The 23,770-nt window shown below is 37.7% G+C and overlaps 1 protein-coding gene across 1 annotated transcript in view; it reads left to right on the top strand.

The window, feature by feature from the left end:
• Atr (ATR serine/threonine kinase) overlaps positions 1-23,770 on the top strand; it is a 97,474-nt gene that overhangs the window by 52,444 nt on the left and 21,260 nt on the right. The window contains 9 exon segments of the mRNA XM_051140721.1: positions 2,913-3,077; positions 4,208-4,299; positions 10,371-10,462; positions 10,687-10,864; positions 12,027-12,206; positions 13,273-13,432; positions 17,356-17,535; positions 19,320-19,462; positions 23,224-23,321. Coding sequence (XP_050996678.1) covers positions 2,913-3,077; positions 4,208-4,299; positions 10,371-10,462; positions 10,687-10,864; positions 12,027-12,206; positions 13,273-13,432; positions 17,356-17,535; positions 19,320-19,462; positions 23,224-23,321 — 1,288 coding nt within the window.

The raw sequence follows: 23,770 nt of genomic DNA on the forward strand, positions 1-23,770 counted from the left end.
AAAATGTCAGTTTTGGAATGACATTTAGAGATGGTAAAGGAAAGACACTGTGTCATAGAGAACCTTAGAGAGCATGTGCTGGGGCAGTATTATGATGTCTTGACTAATGTTGTGGAGGAGTATAAAAGGCTATGATTCTAGGCGTTACCATTGTCCTTGGGAGACAATTGGACTTAGTTTGGCATGAGTGAACAGGGAGATGTAAGAATGCTGAAGAAACAAAGATTTATAAAATAATATGAAAGAGAAAGTACATGGGGCTAAGACAGAGGAATTAATAAGATCCAAAATGTTGGGTTTTGCCAGTCTGCAAAATGTGGCAAAAGAACTGGGACATCAGCTTAGTATGCAGTTCAGGGTTAACTTACCTAGCATGTGCAAGTTCTTACGTGCGATTGATTCCAGCACCACAAATGAACAAACAAAACCCACAAATATACCAGGCATAGAATGGTGGATCACAGCTATAATCTCAGTATTCAGGAGGCTGAAACAGGAGAGTTGTCTACCAGCTTGGGCATTCATGTCTTAATTAAAAAAACAAAACAAACAAACAGAAAATGTATGGCTAAATTTTACCCCCTCCTTGTATGTGTTCCCCTTGTGAGTTCACAAGCATGGGTTTTTCTTCAGAATGAAAAATGCCAAGCCTGTATCACTCACCCATCTGGCTTTCCATGGTGTGTGTACATGGAAGCAGACAGAAACTGCTGGAGAGAATTTACAGAAAAATTTTCAGTTTTAAGTTTGATCATAAACATCTATTACAGATCTTTAACAGTTGCATCAGTTCTTCTCTTTTTCTCTAGTAAAACCACTTTTTCTCTCTTCAAGGATGAGTATTTCATACCCTTTCCTTATTTTGTCATTTCTACCTCAGTCTTAACTAATGGTCTGGCTTCATCATTAAGAAAGTAGAAACCAAATCTGCAGCAATTTTTATTTTATTCTTTTATTCCTGAGGAAGACACCTTCTTGTCAGAATCCATGATTGTACTGTGTTCTTGATTTCTAGAGTTTTACTCCTTCAAAACTTCCTTTCTTCTATAGTATTGTTAATTTTTCTTCCTGACTCAAAGTATATAGAGTATATAGATATGTTTTACTTAACTTTCATATAATTCGGAATTATATCTTCTTTACTAACTCCATTGATCTTACATTCTCTTTCTAATGTGTCTCCTTTCTTGTTTCTTTTAATAGCTTTATAAAGAACTATCTTCCTTGCATTTATCATCTTTAGCTCCTATTCACTTTGCCTGTTCTTACAAGACTTCTCACCAGGCATGGTGGTAAATGCCTTTTAATCCCAGGGCCCTTGATGCAGAGGCAAGTGGATCTCTCTAAGTACAAGGCCAGCCTGGTCTATAAAGCGAGTTCCAGTTAGCCAGAGTTCTGTTACACAGAGAAACCCTGTCTCAAAAACAAACAAATAAAAAACAAGATTTCCTTTTCTCTCTTTACTTTTACATTTTGCTTGTTTGGGTTTCTTAGCCAGGGTTTCATGCAAATAACCCTGCCCAGACTGGCCTCTTAACTCATAAAATGGCCAGGGATGACCTTTAACTCCTGATCTTCCTGCCTATACCTCCCAAGTTTAGGGATTATAGCAGTATGACAGCATACCCATTAGCATTATTCTTGCTAAAAAGAGCAGTGGCCTCCGTGTTGCCTTGATGAACCTTTCTGTTCTCATCAAGACTTGATTTTAGCCAGATTTGGTAAACCCAGCACTTGGGAAATAGTGACAAGATGATCATGAGTTCAAAGTCATCAAGGGTAGTTTGGGCTCTATAGAGGAATTCTAATTCAGAACATGGCTGCTTGGCAAGAGATCATATCCAGAAACCTTCTAGGTCTCTATGATCTGCCTAGAATACAAACACAACTTTAATCCAGGAGACAGGCAAACAAATTTGAGTTCAAGGCCAGCCTGGTATAGAGCAAGTTTCAGGTAAAGAAAACCTTAGGTCCAAGCATAGTACTACATGTCTTTAATCCAAAACGAAAGTAAAGTTAGTTTGTAAAAGAAAGCATTCATGTTTGAAAGTGATTATCTCTAAATGGCAGAAAAGGAAAGTAATGGGGCTGGAGAGATGACTCAGAGGTTAAGAGCACTGATTGCTGAGTTCAATTCCCAGCAACCACATGGTGGCTCATAACTATCCATAATGTGATCTAGTGCCCTCTTCTGGGCTGCAGGTGTACATGCAGGCATAACGCTGAATATAAATACATAAATCTTTAAAAAAAAAGAAAGTGATGAATCAGAGAAGATTTGACAGAATATGATAAGTCCAGCTCTTATACCCCCATACCTAGCCATGCCAAATTATGAGTTACTTGGGCTTGTTGAGTTTTCTCACTATCAGTATGTTAAGATGCTTATTTAAAATTTAAAAGCCTTTGAAATAGAATAAACTATCTGTAAATTATACTCCACAGAAAATTATTTTCATTTGGACTCAGAAAAAATTTCAGAATATGAGGTTCACTACAGTCCTCAGGGTCAGTAATAGTTACTAATGCCAATTTGGTTTTGAGGGTTTTTTTTTTCTCAATTTTTTGTTTGTTTGGTTAGTTGCTTGGCTGTCCTGGAACTCACTCTGTAGACCAGGCTGGCCTTGAAGTCACAGCGATCCCCCTGCTTCTGCCTCCCAAGTGCTGGGATTAAAGGCATGTGCCACCATGCCCAGCATCAATTTATATTTAAGTGGAATAAAAGTGTCAAGGTAACAGGATGCCTGAAAATTGTAATTTTACTGTGATTCTGCCTGGAAACAAATAATAAGCCTTATTTTCAGTAAAAACTTTTTATACAGTTTCCATATGCTTTTGCCTTTTTTTTTTTTTTTCTTTTTTCTCTTTTACTTGATTGATGTTTTGTTTTTGTTCTTAATGGATGAACAAAGAAATTGTATGCTGCTATGCATGAGCCAGACGGAGTGGCTGGAGTAAGTGCACTTAGGAAAGCAGAGCCATCTTTGAAGGAACAGATCCTTGAACATGAAAGTATTGGCTTGCTGAGGGATGCCACTGCCTGCTATGACAGGGCTATTCAGCTAGAACCAGACCAGGTAAGCTGCTAAATAGGAATGGTAGTTGGTTTCAAAATTGACATTCGTTTACATGTTACTTGGGGTGGGGTGGGGGAGGTATGCAACTCTTGAGGAACAGTACCCCAGAGTGACCTCTTGTCTCCACAAACATGCACAAACATACTCTGGTATCCCCACACGACTAATAAACACAAAGACACACAAAATAACTCTCCCAAATTAATTATGGAGTGTATTTATACAGATATGTACGTCTAGTCATTCTAAAATTTACTTCTCTTTTTCTTTCATTTTTTTTGGTATTTTTGTTTTGGTTTTTTGTTTGTTTGTTTGTTTGTTTTTATGGGGTTTTGTTTTTTCTTTTCTTTTTTTTTTTTTTTTTTTCCTTTTTTTTTCGAGTCAGGGTGTCATGTAGTTCAGCCTGGCCATAAACTAACTATCTTGTCATGATGTCTGGTGTTAGTTATCCCCTTAACAGAATCTAGAATCACCTGGGACATGAGCATGTAGGCATGACTGTGGGGAATTACCTTGCTTACTTCAGTTGATGGGTAGACCTCTCTTGACTGTGGGTAGGACTGTTCACTGAAGGGTCCTTGAACAGTATAAGGTAAAGAAATTAAAGATGTATTTATTTATTATGTATATAGTGCTCTGCCTGCATGTATACCTGCAGCCCAGAAGAGGACCTCAGATCACATTATAGATGGTTATGAGCCACCACATGGTTGCTAAGAATTGAACTCAGGAGCTCTAAAAGCAGTCAGTGCTCTTAACCTCTGAGCCATGTTTCCAGCCCCCTAAACATATATTAATAACATTATATCTCTTGACTTAGGATACATAATCTTGAAGCAAGGTGTTTATAATATTGAATACTTTTATGTTCTCTATTTGATCTGAACCAAAAATTAGAACAAATATAGAAAAATACGATAAATTCAATCTGAAATTATTTTTAGATTTTTTTCTGTAACTTTTAATATGTTAGGACATTGGTAGTGAGTGCTGCTACATAGCTAAGCTACATTGTTGCTAAACTAGGAAAGGTACACACATACAAGCAGTAATATAGGAAATTAGGACAATCTTATTCTCTCAAATATATTTGAAATTAAATTACTATCTTAAATTTTGTTTATTTCTAGATCATTCATTATCATGGTGTAGTGAAGTCCATGTTAGGTCTTGGTCAGCTGTCGACTGTAATCACTCAGGTCAATGGAGTACATGCCAACAGGTAATGTTTTATTAACAAATAGCTTTCTGCCGGGCATGGTGGTACATGCCCTTAATCCCAGCACTTGGGAGACAGAGGCAGGCATATCTCTGTGAGTTTGAGGCCAGCCTGGTCTACAAAGAGTTCCAGGACAGCTAATGTTGCACAGAGAAACCCTGTCTCAGAAAAAAGCCAAAAAAATAAAAATAAAAATAGAAATACTTAGTTTTCTTTTATTATTCTGGAGAAGGACTTTTTGTTTTGTGAATTACATGGCTTTATGTTCACTAAAGTAATGAAATGCTTTATATACTTTTATGATATTGGAGATGGCATCAAAATTATTGTAGGAACAGGGTTTGATGGGAGAGGCATGGATGTGTGGAGGTCAGAGGACAATTTTGTTGAGTCATTTCACTTCTCTCCTTCCATCCTTATGTTGGTTCTGGGATTAAACTCATGTGTCAAGCCTACAAAGCAAATACTCCACTGAGCACTCTTGTTAGCCCGTGCCTACTTTTCAATTTTTTCATCTCCCAGATAATAGCTTATCTTTTATCCATGGAGTCTAGAGTCAAGAAATCTTGAATTAGATTCTTCTTTTTGTTTTGTCTTATTTTTCAAGGCATAGTTTCTGTAGCCCTGACTGTCCTGAAATTGGCTCTGTAGTTCAGACTAGCCTCAAACTCAGATCTACCTGTCTCTGTCTCCTTTCTAGTGCTGGGATCAAAGGTGTGTGCCACCACACCCAGCTAAATTAGATTGTTCTTAAAGGCAGGAATTGTTCAGAGTTGACCTGTCACTAATATGACTAATAGGGATAGTTCCCTGGCTTCAAAATTCATTAGAGCTCTGACTGTCAAATTAACACCAGTTGTTTGCTTTGCTAGAAATAGAGGGACAGGAGAAAACTTTGAGTAATTTTTTGAAATATTTCTATATATAGAATTGATTTTATCTAACTAAAAGATTTATAATTATGAAAGGAGTCTTTTTTCCTATAGAAAGTAGGTGTATTGTGGTAAATTGTATAGTTCCTCCAACTAAAAATGTTTGCTCGAGGCAAAGATGAAGGTTGACCATTTCTTCCAGTTAACTAAGTTATCTCTGCTCTTGAAAATGCTTTCCCTGAAAGAAAAAAAAGAAATCCCTATTCTGTTATATATCCCATGCCCCTGCTATTCTAGACAGGCAGATTTGGCCACAGGAATGGATCTCAGTTCATTAGAGAGAATACAGATTGTGTTTGTAGTTAGATACTTTGAAGCAGCTTATCTAGTTTTCTGTCAACTAAAATATGTGATTAATAAGGACCTTCATTCTACTATGTCTGCGACAGACACACTCATTCAGTCGCCGTGGAACTCATGAAGTAATGGGGAAGTTGCCCAGATGTGGGGAGATCACTACATGCTGTGAATGTGTTTCTGCAAATTGAGAGACACCATGAATAAGAGATTACAGGAGTTTGACAGGGGACTTAGTCATAGCACAAATTGGTATATGAAGTTCTTTAACATATACAATGTAAAATTAGATTTCTCTTGTTTTCTGTTTAGGACCTAATACATCTCAGTCTTGGGGGTGTAAAAAAGCTTTGATCACTTCATTGAAAGGATACTACATCATAGTAAAGCAAAATGACCAACAAGGTCACATATTTTCCTTGGGGAGGATCTTTATTTGCATTTAAACAGTTCTTTTTCTCTACTTAACCTATACTAATTCAATTCAATTTATTTAATTTATATTAATAAATTTCTAATAGTAGTCCTCCCATTTGTACTTTTGGTATAAGACTTGGGATGACACATTTCTGATAATCTAATAATAATCATATTCTTAATCCTGAAATCTTGATACTTTGGCATTTGATGCTATGCTTTTGAAATTATTTTCAGTTAGACTTTTAAATTTTAAATGTTTGTTACCTTGCTCTTAGCCTTGTTCTACATTGGTTTTGGTAACACTAATATTTATAGATCAAAGTATGCTTAGTGTATTTAGGCTTTGCAGAAGGGATGTTTTTCAACAAGGTCTCATGTAGCCCTGCTGGTCTCAAGTTCACTGTGTAGCCTCAGACTACCTAAACTTGTGATCTTCCTGGTTTCATCTCCCAAATTCTAGGAATATGACTATGCAGCACCATAATGGGTTTATATGAACCTAGGGTATTGTGCGTGCTAGGCGCTTAAATCCCAGCCCTTATTTATAGACCTTTAAAACTAATAATTACTAGGTTATTTGTAATATTTTGTGGTTTTGCTATTTAAAAACAAAACAAAACAAAAAAAACAAGGAAGGCATTTAAGGATATTGGTCCTAACCCAGCCTCTGTTATTTTGTTCATTTTTTTTTCTTTTTTTCTTTTTTTTAATGATTATGGTTATATATGTGCCTTTGTGTGATGTTATTAGATAAGGAATCATCATTTTTTAATTATATAATTTGAGTATTGGCTATATGCTATATTCTGGAGAATTGTGGAGAATCTAGCTTATAGCCAATATTCAAATTGTATGATTTAAAAAAAGAAAGGCTAGTTGCTTCTATGCAGTCATAATCAAAAGTATCACTTTTCATCCTACTGTCCTCTAAATAGAATCCTTAGAGGAAAATAGCCCATTAATTGGGTATGGGTGGCTATTCTAGTTTGTTTCTCCGGTGCTATGATAAAACACTGACCAAAACCAACTTGGAAAGGAGAGGGTTTTTATTTTGGCTTACCAGTTATAGTCCATCAAGGGCAGCCAAGGCCAGAGCTTCAAGAAAGAATAAAAGAGACCATGGGGGAGCACTGTTTATCAGCTTACTATCAGTCTCACATTCAGCTACATTTCTTATGCTGAGCAGGCCCACCTGCCCAGGGATGGTACCACTCATAGTGCAATCAAGAAAATGCCCTACAGACATGGCCCACAAGCCAGTCCACGGAGGCAGTTCTTCATTTGAGGTTCCTTGTTATCAGTTGTGTCAATTGACAACTACAGAACAAGGACCACAGCATGTACCTGTATTACAGTTCCTTAGGAGGTTGAGACAAAAAAATGGCATAATAAGCCCAGGAATTTGGGACCATCTTGCTAACATAATAAGAGCACCTTTTAAGGACAGACAGAAGCCAGGCGCATGCCTGTAATCCCAGCATTCAGGGAGGCAGAAGCAGGCTGATCTCTGAGTTGGGGGCCAGCCTGGTCTACAAAGCAAGTCTAGTACAGCCAAGGATACACAGAGAAACCCTGTCTTCAAAATAAGAGAGAGAGAGAGAGAGAGAGAGAGAGAGAGAGAAACAGTCAGATTGGGGGATGGGGGACAGAGAGGGAGGGAGAGAGAAGGGGATTATTACTGATTTTACAAGTCAAAATTTTCTAAATAACTGAAAAATAGGTTAAGAAAACACACACAGAGTTAGACAGCTGATTTTTTTTTTCCCCCGCATGTTGTAAGTAACTTTCTTAAATCCTTCTATTGGGTATCCTAGGCAGGCCCCAACTGACCATTGTAATGCCCAAGTCACGAAACTTCACAGACTACCAGAGACCAGTCAGATGCAATGTACACAGGGTCTTTTTTATTGATCTTGCTCCGGAGCAAGGATTGTCTGTTCTCCAGAGGTTGAGGAAGGTGGGCAGCCTTGATTCCTTAGAATACAAGGTTTTTAAAGGCAGAAACCGCAAGCAAGTCTTTCCCAGCCTTGCATCACATAATTGGGTAAGGGGCTTAGGGGAAGTTGGCCTTAATTGATAAGGTATAGGGCAGAGGAGCTTTGAGTCATGCTGCAGAAGGACTCTTTTGTTTTTGTTTTTGCTTTTTGAGACAGGGTTTCTCTGTGTAGCCTTGATTTTCCTGGACTCCCTTTGTAGACCAGTCTGGCCTCGAACTCACATCAAACCACCTGCCTCTGCCTCCCAAATGCTGGGATTAAAGGTGTGCGCCACTACTGCCCAGCTGCAGGGGGACTTTTATTTAAATTTTTCATCTGCTGTAGCTGTTACACTGCGGTCTCCCACACAGTTGGGTAAGTGGAAGCTGGCCCTAATCTGATAAGGTGAGCTTTTGTTTGGATCTCAGGGAAGTGAGCCCCTTGTCTAGTTCCCAGGGAAGTTGACTTCAAGCTGATTAAACATAGGGCAGGGAGAGGGCTTCTGCTCAGGGAAGCTAGCCCTTGTCCAGTTCCCACACTATGACCCATACCAAAAATCCCAGGTTTTTAAGAAGTGCTTTTCTCTGTATTCTTTCTTCCATGATCTTACTTTATGTTACACACAAAAATAATTTTTTAAAGAACTGTGCTATTATTGGGGAATTAACTCTCCTCTAATATATTCCATAATACATTTTCTCACAAAATGTCATTTGTAAACATATCTATCAGAAGTAATTAATGGAGCCAGCAGAATGCTTATTGGGGTAAAGGCATCTGCTGCTGAATTTCACTGAGCTGGGTTGAGTCTCAGTGACCCACATGATAGAAGGAGAGAACTGCCTCCAGCAACTTATTTTTTTACCTTCATGGATGCCCTGTGGCACATATGCAGATGCACACAAAATAGATAGGTAGGCAGGCAGGCAGACAGACAGACAGACAGACAGACCGTGAGGATGGGTACTCTGTGACATATATACATATACACACAAAACGGATGGATGGATGGGTGGATGGATGGATGGGTGGATGGATGGATGGGTGGGTGGATGGATGGGTGGGTGGATGGATGGATGGGTGGATGGATGGATGGGTGGGTGGATGGATGGATGGGTGGATGGATGGATGGGTAGATGGATGGATGGGTAGATGGGTGGATGGATGGATGGGTGGGTGGGTGGGTGGATGGGTGGATGGATGGATGGGTGGGTGGGTAGATGGATGGATGGGTAGATGGATGGATGGGTGGATAGATGGGTGGATGGATGGATGGGTGGATAGATGGATGGATGGGTGGGAGGATGGGTGGGTGGATGGGTGGATGAATATATGAGTAAACAAATAGGTTTCTTTGCGGAGTTTTGTTTGGTTGTTTTTTGTTTTGTTTTGTTTTGTTTTGTTTGTAACAGAGTCTTACTATATATTCCTGACCAAACTCAAACTCACAGAGATAAAACTGTCCCTGCCTCCCTGAGTGCTAGGATTAAAGGTGTGTACTGGGATTAAAGGTGTGTGCCATCCTGCGCAGCTCAAAAAATTTTCTTTCTGAGACAAGGTTTCTCTGTGTAGTCTTGACTGTCTTGGCCTTGCTTTGTAGACCAGGCTGGCCTCAAACTCACAGAGATAGGCCTGCCTCTGCCTCCCCGAGTGCTGGGATTACAGGCATGTGCCCCAGCTCAATTTTTAAAAGCTTTTAAACCTTAGTGGAAAATGTTCTTCAGCAATAAAAGAATAAAATTTTCATGGTTGTTTTGGGCAATTCTTTGGTATCAAACTATGAAATATAATATAAATACCAGAGAGCAATAAATAAGTAGTGTTTAAACCTATAAAAATACAAAAGCTTGGACATAGGCAGAGTTGATGGCCAAACTCTGCCAAGACAGGGTAAACAAGTCCTCAATAATTTCTGCCTCAAAGATATGTCTGCCAGCTATATTGGGTCAGAAGGCTGAAGATGATGAACAGAGTGTTGGGTGTCTCTGTCATTTTTTTGTTTTGGAAGTTGCTAACCTGCACTTCCAGTTCACTCAGGTAATTAAGTTTTATTACTTCTCAAGTCTCTGATGGGGTTGAAGACCAGAGAGTTTAATCTTACAATTAAGCTTAGCTGGTTAGTGGTTAAGATATTTTTAGATATAGACAGATGTTTTAAGTTAATAGAGATGAAATATGATAGATACAGATTTTCGTTCAGAATTTTAGACTCAACAAGATAGGAAAGATGTTTAATTCAGGTTTGCCAAATACAAATAGCCAAATCACTATCAGTGTAACAGTTATATAATTACTGATTGTTTCATGGTCCTTCCTGCTTCATATAGTTTATTTTATTTATGTGTAATAATATAGACATATGTTAAAAAGTAAATATAACAAAAATGTGCAAATGCTGCTTTAATTATAAATAGATTAAAATGTAGCTGATATGCATTTCTCTTAATAGGTCTGAATGGACAGATGAATTAAACACATACAGAGTAGAAGCAGCTTGGAAACTGTCGCAGTGGGATTTGGTAGAAAATTATTTGGCAACAGGTAAAGTTACTTCCTAAAGTGCTAGCAGCATTAAGTTGCAATAAATATTCTAGTTTTGATAGTTTAACAGCATTCACATTTAATCTGGTCTGTTTTATGAATGCCTATTTAGTTGTTTGATATAGAACAGAACCGTCTGTTCATTATTTCTTCTGACCATCTTATAAAATGCAACAAAGCTGGCTTTTGGACCCACTCATCACATTTCTTGACTTGTTTTTCAGATGGGAAATCCACAACGTGGAGTGTCAGACTAGGACAGTTACTCTTATCAGCTAAAAAAAGAGACACTGCAGCTTTCTATGACACATTGAAACTAGTGAGAGCAGAACAAATTGTACCTCTCTCAGCAGCAAGCTTCGAAAGAGGCTCCTACCAACGAGGATATGAATTCATTGTGAGGTATTTTGAGGATACCACTTTTACATTCCTTATTTATATATTTCACCTAGGACTTTTTACCAATCCACCCCTTGGTTTTTCAAGACAGGGTTTCACTGTATAGCCCTGGCTGTCTTGGACTAGCTTTGTAGTCCAGGCTGGCATTTAACTCACAGCAGTCCACCTGCTTCTGCCTCCTGAGTGCTGTGATTAAAGGCATGTACCATCATACCCAGCTTTATTTTTGGTGTGCTGCTTAACACAAATTGACTCTTTCATTGTTTTTTAAATATCTTAGCATAGTCTTCTTTAAGTCTACTTATTCACCTGAGGAAAAAATGGTTAAAAAAAAAAAAGAAAATGCTATCATAGGAGTACAAAGTTTAAATGCCAAATGCAGTTTCTTACTAGAATTTACTCTATTTTGCATGATCTTCTTCAGTAATATCATAGTGAAGCCAGATATTGGCTCACTCAATTTAATTTCATTCAGTAGCTACTCAGGTACTTTTGTGTGTGTGTGTGTGTGTGTGTGTGTGTGTGTGTGTACCTTCAATACTGAGTCATAGACACTATTATAAAAATGCAAGAGATGATGTGACTATATCATGACTTCTATCACCTAGGAAAAAATGAACTATATTAGGCCCTCATTAATATCAGTATTATATATATATATATTTCATATTCATTTATAATGAATAACTTTTATTTACACGTTGGCAGTAAAGTTTTTTGTTGTTGTTGTTGAGGTCTTGTTTTGTTTTGTTTTGTTTTTTGAGGTAGGGTTTCTCTTATAGTCCTGGCTGTCCTGGATTCTCTTTATAGACAAGGCTGGCCTCAAACTCACAGAGATCTGCCTGCCTCTGCTTCCCGAGTGCTGGGATTAAAGGCAGGTGACTCACTACCTGGCTGACAGTAAAGTTTTCTTCTCACACATTTGTATTTAGTTTTTACATATCCTTCAGGTTAATTCACAAGAATTCAGGGATGACATCAAGGCACTGAATATTTTAACATGAATAAATTGTTGTTTACACTTAATTTAAGTTATATAAATATTGCTGTTTATATTGCAGGAAAAAAGTTTGGTTTTTCATAGCTGATCTAATATGTATACTTCTTATGTGAGATTAATAAGACTAACTATGGTAATATTTTAACGTGTTCTGTCTATCTTCAGATTACACATGTTGTGTGAGTTAGAGCACAGCATCAAACCACTTTTTCACAAATCTCCAGATGACAGTTGTAATGAAGACTCTCTGAATTGGGCAGCTCGGCTGGAAATGACCCAGAATTCCTATAGGGCCAAGGAGCCTATCCTGGCCTTACGAAGGGCTTTATTAAGCCTCAACAAAAGGTTGTTCATACTACTTTTTTTTTAAGTCAATTGTCTTGAATTTAGTATCATGTTCATACTTTCTTGGGAGTATTTTTCTTTCTACATCTGCATTTCCTATTTTCAGTTCTTAGGAATTTATTACATAGTTGAAAAAAACCAAGATCATAATAATCATTTTTACAAAGGGCTGTAGAGATGGCTCAGTCAGTGGTTAAATACTTGCTACTCTTTCAGAAGGTCAGGGTTAGATTCCAGACACCCACATGGTGGCTCACAACCATTTGTAACAGCAGTTCGGAGGGATCTGAGACCCTCTTCTGGGCCCTATGGGCACCAGGCACACATATAGTGCACATACGTACACACAGGCAAAATATTTATACACATAAAATAAGTAAGTAAAAAATTTTAAGGTAAAGTGAAATATTAAGATGTTTAAAGAAAAATTTTTAAAGATTTATTTATTTTTTTATATACTATTACATGTGTGCCTGCACACCAGAACTCATTGTAGATGCTTGTGAACCACCGCATAGTTGCTGGGAATTGAACTCAGGACCTTTGGAAGAACAGACAGTGCTCTTACCCTCTGAGCCATCTCTCCAGCCCTTAGGGAAATCTTTATAAAGAATCAATTTTATAGCTAAGCATGAGATGTTTTATGACTATAATCTCAGTACTCAAGCAGGTGACACAGGAGGTACTTCTTAGATATCCAGTGAACCTTCATAGAAGACTTTCATTGTGTATGTGTGTGTGTTTATCTTTTAAATTTTTTAAATGTAAGTAACACTTTGGGAGATGAATATCAACACATATCGTATGCTGCAATATATCTAAGTAAAGTATCATGTGTCAATTATCTTTGGGTTTGAATCTAAATTCAAAAAAAAAAAGAAAGCAACAAGAATAAAGCCTAGATAGACTTATAAGACCCAAGTGGAACAGTTTGTTTATTGTTGCTTTACAAAGTAAACACTGAAATAGTACACTGGGAAGGTTCTGTGTTGGGAAGAGCTGTTTTAAGTTATTGAGTATACTCATAAATGCTATTTTTCACCTGTGTTTTGGTATGTTTTTTTAGGCCGGATTACAATGAAATGGTTGGAGAATGCTGGCTACAGAGTGCCAGGGTAGCTAGAAAGGCTGGGCACCATCAGACAGCCTACAATGCTCTTCTTAACGCAGGAGAATCACGACTTGCCGAACTGTATGTGGAAAGGGCAAAGTGGCTGTGGTCCAAGGTACTGGCCAAGGGAAACTCATCACAAAATGTACTGTTGGAATTACACATGTCTACCAGTGTCCAACTGGGAAAGCCATTAGTCCAAATTCAGAACTCTATTTTTTCTGTCAATTTTCTTCATTCTCTACAATAGTCTAGGAAGGAAGACTGTTTCTTGTATTCTGAAGTCCTCAAATAAAACATCTTCCTATTTTTTAAGTCTTATGGTAAAGTTCTCTGAGTTTTCATCTGTCCTACATATTTCTGGGGAAAATGAACAATTATTACTATATTTTACTTTTTGTAAGTATATAGGGTAGATGTAATAGGTTCTCAGTATGTACTTCATAAATGATTGTAAAACTTTCTTACTTAATGGCTTTGGGAAACACTTGTGTGTGGACTTGCCAGTGTTACTGTCAAGATGTACTTCTGTCACCACCTGTCAGGAAGGGCTTAGCTTCAGAACAGACAATCCCAGCAGCCCGCAGATTCCAGCAATAGAAATGAGAGCTTTTAAGTATATGAACTACTTACTAACCTTATGTCTCATATTTAAATAATAGACACTTTTAGAGTTGATAGTAGACAGAGCATGTTTTGTAGTTAACATTTTGTAGCTCTGGGTGACGCTATATGTGATTGTAGAAACTTGGTGGTGACTAAGAGAGGACAGAGAAGGTATTTCCCAGACCAATGGGGAAAGTGGTTATTAAGCCTGTGTTAGATGATACTGGCGAGTGTTATTGTATTCCTCAACTTAGTATGCTTGGAATGGAATTCATTATTTAATAATACCTATTTTTCTTCTCACGCTGCTTATTTTTCTGAACAAGCCTCACTTCCATCCCCTTATCTGAAACAAATCTGAGCTTTTATCTTAAACTTTTTCCCACTCTCACTTTATACACTCAATTTTAGGCTAAATCTTTGCTCTTTTATTTTAGAAATGTTTTTTTAATCATCTCTCTTTTTTCCTCCTATTTTAATTCATGCCATTATTTTCAGCATCTAACAATATCCAACAACCTTCCTTTTTTGTTTTTCTGGTTTTTCGAGACAGAGTTTCTCTGTGTAACAGCCCTGTCTTAGACTCACTTTGTAGACCGGGCTGTCCTGGAACTCACCAAGATCCCCCTACCTCTGCCTCCTGAGTGCGGAGATTAAAGGCATGTGCCCTCGGGAGGCAGAGGCAGCAGATCACTGTGAGTTGGAGGCCAGCCTGGTGTACAAAGTGAGTATAGGACAACCAAGGCTACACAGAGAAAACCTGTCTCAAAAAACAAAAGCAAAATTCATGTGCCACCACACTTGGCTCCAACAACCTTCTTAAGGTTCTCACAGTTTCTTTTTTTTATATTACTGTAGTGACCTTTCCAACATACACATTGAAACATACTGCTTCTTCAGAAGAGTAAATCCTTCATAATAGTCTTTATACATTTTAGATTAAGTCTGAACTCTGGGAAGTACACAGCATTTCTGGCTGGGTGCTGTCCTATCTCTTTAGTTTCGTTTGTCCCTGTCTCACAAATGCTTTATTTAAGCCTCGCCTACAGTGAGACTGCTGGTTGCTGTTCAACTTATATTGGGACTGCTTCCCAATAAGCTCACTGTAAATTGAAAATAACTTAAGGTCAGAAGTGTATTTAATATACCAAACCCTGAAGCTCAGCAACAGTGTTAAATTAGTACCCCTCTTTAACTTTGTTTCCCTGCTTTCGGTAACATGAGGTCAACCTATGGCTGAAAATATTCAATGGAAAATGCCAGAAATAGCCCATAAAATTTAAATTTATCACTACAGTGTTTATTTAAATGGTGTTTTATTAGTAGTGATTGTTCTCAATCTCTAATTGTGCCTTATTCATACATTCAACTTTACTGTAGGTGTATGTTTGAGAAAAAAACCTAGTACCTATAGGGTTTTTACTGTTTACAGTTTGAGGCACACACTGGTGGTCTTGGAACATACTTCTTGCAGATAATGGGAATTTGCATGGTAATGAGTATCAGGTTTTCACTTTTATCAGTATGTAGACTGGGAACGTGGCTGACCTCTGTTTATCAGCCCCTGCTTCATCATAGATTATAATTTAAAGTATTGTTTCTGCCTGGTGTGGTAGTACAGGCCTACAACCATAGTACTCAGGATAAGAGCAACAAGAGGATCACCATAAATCAAGGGCAGCCTGATCGAGATAAAGAATTCTATGCCAGCCAGAGTCATATACTGACCTCATTCTAAACCCTTAAGTGCTAGAATTAAAAATTAAGTGTTTCTGGGGCTGGAGAGATGGCTAGTCATTGAGAATATTTGTTCCTCTTGCAGAGGAACCACATCTTGCCAGCATCCACATCAGGTGATTTGAAACCACCTGTAATTCCAGTTCCAGGGGATCTGATACCCTCTTCTGGCCTTTGAGTACGCCTGCACATATGTACCACATACACACACTTAGGCCCACACTTGTACATAGAATACAATCTAACTAAAATGCCACTTACTAAATTATGTGGCAGAATATTTTCTACTCATTAAGACCAAATTCAGATTTTTTTTCCATTTAAGATCAAAAATCAGACTTTTTTCTTTGTGTAGCTTTGGCCATCCTGGAATTAGCTCTGTAGACCAGGCTGGCATCAACCTCACAGAGATCCAATTTGCCAGCTTCTGCTTCCTGAGTGCTGGGATTAAAAGTGTACGCCACCACTGCCTGGCTTACTGGTCTCTTTTATTTTCTGTATCTTTTTTTAAAATGTATTTTATGCATGTGAGTGCTCTATCTGTATGTATACCCACATGCCAGAATAGACCATCAGATCAATTATAGTTGTGATGGTTGTGAGCCACCATGTGGTTGCCAGGGATTGAACTCAGGGCCTCTGGAAGAGCAGACAGTGCTCTTAACTGCAGAGCCATCTCTCCAGCCCATTTTCCTGTATCTTTAGATAGATTTTTGGGAACTCCTTTCTCTATCCCTTAAAATACCTACCTGTGTTTATATAACACTTAAATGTATTGATGTTTTGCCAGGTTTGGTTCTTCAGTTGATTGTGAATGTCTTTTATTATTTTTGTTTGTTTGCTTGGTTTGGTTTGGTTTTGTTGAGACAAAATCTAACTGTAGCCAAGGCTGACCTTGAACTTGTGATCCTCCTGCCTGCATCTTCTGAGTGGTAAAAATATAGACATATAGCATCATATCCAATTAACTATGAACTTTTAAGCCAGAGATTTTAATTTATGGATCGTTGGTGTTCCAAAACATCTACAAATATAGTCAGTTCCTTGTACTTTAAAGTGGATGAGTAAACAGATGAATGATTAAAGGGTTCTATGCAAACTGCGTCAATGCTTCCTTAGAACTTTAAGAAGGAGGGACAGATAAACTTGAATTTACAATAACTTTGTTGAGACAAGGTTTCTCTGTGTAGCACTGGTGACCTCAAACTCAGAGATCCACCTGCCTCTGGCTCCTGAGTGCTGGGATTAAAGGCATTTGCCAACATAGCCTGGATAAGAATATATTCTTTTTTTATATTTAATGAATATATTCAGATTATATCTCAATTGTTATCCCCTCATTTGTATACTCCTGTTCCTCCCTTCCTCCCTCCCTCTCACCTTATTCCCCTCCCCTAGGTCTGTGACAGAAGGGGACCTCCTCCACTATATGGCCACAGCCTATCAAGTCTCATCTTGGTAGCCTGCTTATCCTTTCTCTGAGTGCCAGCAGGCCTCCCCACCAAAGAGAAGTGGTCACATATGGGCACCAGAGTTCATGTCATAGTCAGTCACTGCTCTCCACCCAAACTGTAGAGAATGTCCTGCCCATTGGTTAGATCTGAGTAGGGGTTCAGTGTATACTGCATGTATTGTCCTTGGTTGGTGCAAAAATAAATACTCTTAAAGATTTATTAATTGCCTGATTCCTTTTAGGGTGATGTTCACCAGGCACTTATTGTCCTTCAAAAAGGTGTTGAATTATGTTTTCCTGAAAATAAATCCCCAACTGAGAGTAAGCACATGTTAATCCATGGTCGAGCCACGCTGCTAGTTGGCCGGTTTATGGAAGAAACAGCTAACTTTGAAAGCAATGCAGTTATGAAAAAATATAAGGTAAGTATATATGTAATGTAAACCATTTGGTTTTTTTAATGGGGTAAATGATTTTTTAAAGTCTATATTGAAGTACATGTGTGTAATAGTACTCCAGAAAACTTTTTTATAAAATAAGAATCATAAGTATATGGAATTACCACAAATGAATATTACATGAAACTATGACCCCCAAGTTAGAAATAATTGCACAGTAAATCTACTTCTGAAACCAACTGTGAAATCCTGAAATAGAATAGGCACTGTGCTACAACCTCGTCTATTCACGACGGTAATATTCTTATCTTTCTATACAAAGTTAACCATATCTGAGCCTAATGTTTTTTAGGTAGGTCTCAGTGGTTTAGACCTTGCTTTGTAGTCAAAGATGACCTTGGAACTCTGATCCTACTGCCTCCCTTCCCTCAGTGCTAGGGTTAGAGGTGTGCACCACCACACCCAGCTTAATCCACAGCTGAGACTTCAACTCAGAACCTTGTCCATGTTAGGCAAACACTACCAGCTGAGCAACATCCCCTGCCCATGGAATTTCTTTATAAAAATGATATAACTTCTCTATGAGGTATTAAAATTTAATAAAGATAAGAAAAATATGAAACCTTCCAGTGATGTATGAAGAAAAACTGAGATGGAAATTTAAAAGTAACTAGGACTTTTCAAAGCCAAGGGTTAGGGATGGGGATTGATAACTAATGAGTAGAGGGTTTTGTTTTGAAGTGATGATGACAATGTTCTATAATGTTTAGTAACAGTGATGGTTTTCGAGCTTTGACTCGGGGTGTGTGTGTGTGTGTGTGTGTGTGTGTGTGTGTGTGTGTGTGTGTGTGTACACTTTAAAGATATGATTTTGGAGCTGGGGATGTTGCTAGTGTAAAAACTAGCAAACTTATTATTATGACAACTAGATACCTCCTCACGGCTGGTAGCAGTATAAAATTTAGCATATGCCTGTGATATATCTAGTCATTCTACTTCTAGGTATGCAGCCCTAAAACCAGTTACATAAGATAGCTACTGTAACTTTATTCACAAAAACAAAATAGGCCATCTAATCTACCGCAGAAAGATGACTAAGCAAAACCATGGTGTGGTCATATGATAGAATACTATTCCACAACTATCTAAAATGAATTCTTGTGTGTGGGCTATAGTGGTACACACACCTGTAATGCCAGCATCCAGAAAGTAGAAGTAGAAGGATGGTGAGTTCAAGGTCAGCCTGGGTTGTATAATGAAATCATGTCTCCAAAAAAAGAGAAATGAGCTTTTGGTGCATGTAACCATGCACGTGTATATCAAAGACATGGTTAATGAAAGAAGAGGGGTGAGATGTGTGCATTTATTATGTCATACCAGAGTAAGTAAAAGTAACATATATTGATAGTAATAGTTTTTTGATTGGCGTCATTACTCCACAGATATTTGTCAAAAGCTTATATACTCAGGGTACATAGTTTATACGAAAATTATACCTCAGAAAAGTGGAACTCACCTTGTATATGTATCTCAGGTTTGTCTCATACTTACTGAAATCGTGCTGCCTTAGCTTCCTGAGTGCTAAGATTACAGGTGTTGTCTGCCACACCTGGCAAGGATATTTATCAGCATCACACATTTGAGCTTATTGTTCTGATGGAACACTACGTATGAAGCCAGTTACACGCAGCAGCTTGAATTTGCTATGTGCTGCATACTTTTGATGTTTAATCACCTATTAGTACTTTATGCCCCAGCCTAGGATGAGATTTGCTTAGATATGTATGTATCCTATGTCTTTTCCATAGGATGTGACCTTGTTTTTGCCAGAGTGGGAAGATGGGCATTTCTACCTTGCCAAGTACTATGACAAACTGATGCCCATGGTAACAGATAACAAAATGGAAAAGCAAGGTGATCTCATCCGGTATATAGTCCTGCATTTTGGAAGGTAAGTATGAGAACTCTATATTTGAGATTAAATGTGGATGAATATTATCGCATATCATAGCATATTCAGATTGTTTTCTGTTTTACCATGCTTGGGTTTATTCTACAGCTTAATTGAGAGAGAATTTTTTTTTCTTTCTATGTTTAATTTACCTTTATTTTATGTATGTGAGTGTTTGCGTACTTGCTTACATATATGTAAGTTTACCATGTGCATGTGTAGTACTTTTGAAAGCCAGAAGAGGGCATCAGATACCATGGAACTGGGTTACAGTTGTGAACTGCTTTGTGGGTGCTGGGAACTTAACCTGGGTCTTCTGTAAGAACAGCTAGAGCTGAGCTATGACTCCAGTCCCAGAATATTTTTCTTCATTCAGTTTTTTTCTTTAGGTAGAGAAAATTGTGTGTGTGTGTGTGTGTGTGTGTGTGTGTGTGTAAAATTTTAGATAATCAACAGTACTAGACTGTAGATATAACTCAATAGTAGAACACTTGCCTATCATGTTTTTAAATTTTTCTTCTTTCTTTCTTTTTTTTTTTTAATTTTTTTTTTTTATTTTAAAGATTTATTTATTTATTACATATTCAGTGCTCTGCCTGCATGTATGCCTGCAGGCCAGAAGAGGGTATTAGATCACATTATAGATGATTGTGAGTCACCATGTGGTTGCTGGCAATTGAACTCAGGACCTCTGGAAGAACAGCCAGTGCTCTTAACCGCTGGGCCATCTCTCCAGCCCCTGTTGTTGCTTTTTCAAGACAGAGTTTCTCTGTGTAGCCTTGGCTGTCCTAGACTTGCTTTGTAGACCAGCCTGGCCTCAAACTCACAATGATCTGCCTGCCTCTGTCTCTCAAGTGCTGGGATTAAAGGCATGTGCCATCACACCCAGCAAAAAAATTTTAATCTGCCATTTTCTAGACATGGTGGCCAATACCCATAATCTTAATACTCAGGAGACTATGACAGTCATCCCTAGAATCACCATGTACAATCTTTCAGAAGACCTTAAACTTAATATGTTTAATTGTTAAATGTAATAGTAGTTAAGAATATTCTCCTACTCAAATCCTATAAAACAAATAAGTACATTATTTTGAAGTTATACCAAATAAAGAATCTTGCCCCCCCCCCTCCTTATTTTGATTTTACATTTTAGAGATTGAGTCTCAATCTATAGCTCAGTTCCTTATTGAACTCCTACTCCTTTCAGTGTCCTCAGTGCTGGGTTACAGATGTGCATCACCTGGCAGGAGCCTGCCCTTGAACTAGGCAGAGGATAGAATACAACATTTCGTTTTGTTTTGTGAGTTGCAGTCTTATGGGGTCCAGGCTAGCCTCAAACTCCCTATGTAGCTAAGTCTGGACTGACCTTCCTGATCCTCTTGCCATGCTTGGAATTTAACTTTCTGTTTCAGATGCCAATACATATATGCATTGTATTCATATATGTATACATATGTATGAATATATATAGTCATGCTTAGTATTTATATTTGGTAAATTATTAATTTAGGAATAATGACATTTCATAGTTCTTGTATTCATGTGCTATTACTTTCTAGTAAAAGATTCTGACTTAACAGCAATAACTTTATTAAAATTTCTTACTTTTTAGGTTTTGTCATTTCTCAGTTAAATATTTATTTTTCAGTAATTAAAGCAGTATTTATATATCCACATTTGAATAACATTTAGCTAAATTTCATTCTCCTGATTCAAAATTTTATTTTGTAAGATCTAAACTCAAATTCATTAATTTGTTTCCATACTTGTAGTTACTAGTAACTATAAATATTAGTGGTTTTCTTAATGGCTGTGTTATTACAGGAGAACTACTGGCTTGTTGACATTTTGAAATGGGATCAGAAACAAGACAATTAGTAATTGTATTTTTTTCTAGAATAAACAATTTTAAAATATTTTTATTTTTACTTTTAGTATATATCGGGCCCCTTCATGTATGGAATGTACTTATTACATTTCTTAAATTACACTTCAGAGAAGGAAGGCTACTTTATATTCATTTCTTTGTTTTTCATTGTTATTGGGGTTTTTTCTTTTTTTCTGGTGATTTTGTTTGTTTGTGGTGTGATCTTGCCTATATAGCCCAAGCTGGCCCCTCAGTCTGCCTGTGTTGGGATTAGAAAGTGTGTAGCACTACTCTCAGCTTCTACATCATACACCTGTGATACTGAAACTTTGGATATTTTTTAATGCTGGTATTTAAAGTTTGTAAAATTAGATTTCCTCTGGGTACTGGAGAGATGGCTAAGTAGTTACTAGCACTGTCTGCTCTTCCAGAGGTCCTGAGTTCAATTCCCGGCAACCACATGGTAGCTTACAACCATCTATAATGTAATCTAATGCCCACTTCTGTCATACAGGTGTACATGCAGGCAGAGCACACATATCCAATAAATAAAATCTTTAATTAGATTTCCTCATTTATTTTATGCGCGTTTTGCCTGCATGTATGTATATGTACCATGTGTCTGTTTCATGCCTATGATGGTAAGAAGAGGGCATCAGATTCTCTGGAAACTGGAGTAATGAATGATAATAAACCACTATGTGGGTGCTGGAAATTGATCCTGTGCCCTCCACAAGAACAACAAGTGCTCTTAACCACTGTACCATCGCTTCAGCTCCTATATTTATATTTTTAAAGGAATAAAAATTATGTATTGAGATATTCATTTGAATAACAATATACCTTGAATAATTTTGTTATTACTGCTTTAGTGTAAATGTTTGTTCTGAAAAACAGTTTAATTAGGGAACAAAACCTTAAATATATAGAAACATTTAAATAATAGTTTGTAACAGAACTTGTGTGCAGATATAAAAATAAATGATACAAATATAAAAAATAAGTTGCCTGGCAAGGGAGTTATTATGATTGCAAAGATCATGTGGATCAGGAAGTTGGTTTTTCTACGATGCACTTAGTCATACTCTAGATGTGCTGAGCCCTGTGGTGTCTCCAAGTTTGCGAAACCCACTGCATAGTTTGTGGTAGTTGAAGTTTGCATGTACACTTTTCCCTGGGCATGGATGGAGATACACATGCAGCATACCAGAAGTGAAGCAGATACATCAAAGGTTGTATAATTTGGGAAAGTCTGTGGTAGAAACTCCAGCTCCTGGCTTCACGATTATAAAAATATATCTCCTTCCATATCACCTGTAAAGGGGCAGGGGACTGAAGAAAAATGTAGAAATGTAATTTCCCAGAAATAGAATGATTATGCCTGAGCATTAAACTCACTCCCATGGAACACAAATGAAGGTACAGGAGTCATTCTTTGGACCGTTTGAAGGAAGTATTAAAAAGACTTTTGACTAACATAAAACATATATAATTTCTTTATGCAGGCTAACTGAATACTTTAGCAAGAAAAGATGAAAGAGGGGACAATGACCTACGAGGAAGAAACAGCAGCACCATTGTTTTGGGACTAGAGATGTAGCTCAATAGCCAGGTGCTTGCTTAGCACGCGTGAAGCCGTGTGTCTGATACGTAGCACCAAATACACACCGTGCCTGTGCTCTCTGACCCAGGAGATAGAAGCAGAGCATTTGGGCTCTCATCCTCAGCTGCAAACTGAGTTCAAGGCCAGACAGATGGATAAGTAGATGATGTCATAGCTTTTGTCAGAAGCCAGTATAACTGAAGTGGTAGTTTAAGCTTTTATATTCTAGTTCATATAACCTACAGAAGAGCTCTGTGCTAATCATATTTCTTGTTGATATATTTTCAGGTCTCTTCAGTATGGAAATCAGTTCATATATCAATCAATGCCACGAATGTTATCACTATGGCTTGATTTTGGTGCTAAGGCGTATGAATGGGAAAAAGGTATGACTTTTGGTTTTTCGAGACATAGGGTCTCTCTGTGTAGCCTTGTCTGTCCTGGACTCACTTTGTAGACCAGGCTGGCCTCTAACTGAGCGATCCGCCTGCCTCTGCCTCCTGAGTGCTGGGATTTAAGACATGTGCCACCACACCTGGCTGAAAAAGGTATGACTCTTAATGTAAAAAATTTAAGGCACTAGGAAGAACTATAACAATAACATTTGATATCACAGTCCTGCTTACTAAAACCCAGTAATTAATTTGATAATTCAAATGTTATAATGTTGTAAGAAACTGTCGAGGCTGGGAAGATGGCCCAGCAGTTAAAGCACATACTGCCCTTGCAGAAGACCTGAGTTTAATTTCAGAGCCCATATTAAGCAGTTTACAACTTCCTACAGCTCCAGCTCCAGAGATACTAAAAGCTGCTGTCTTATACAGGTGCCAGCACT

The sequence above is a fragment of the Acomys russatus genome, chromosome 32, assembly GCF_903995435.1.
Source record: "Acomys russatus chromosome 32, mAcoRus1.1, whole genome shotgun sequence".
Taxonomy (NCBI): domain Eukaryota; kingdom Metazoa; phylum Chordata; class Mammalia; order Rodentia; family Muridae; genus Acomys; species Acomys russatus.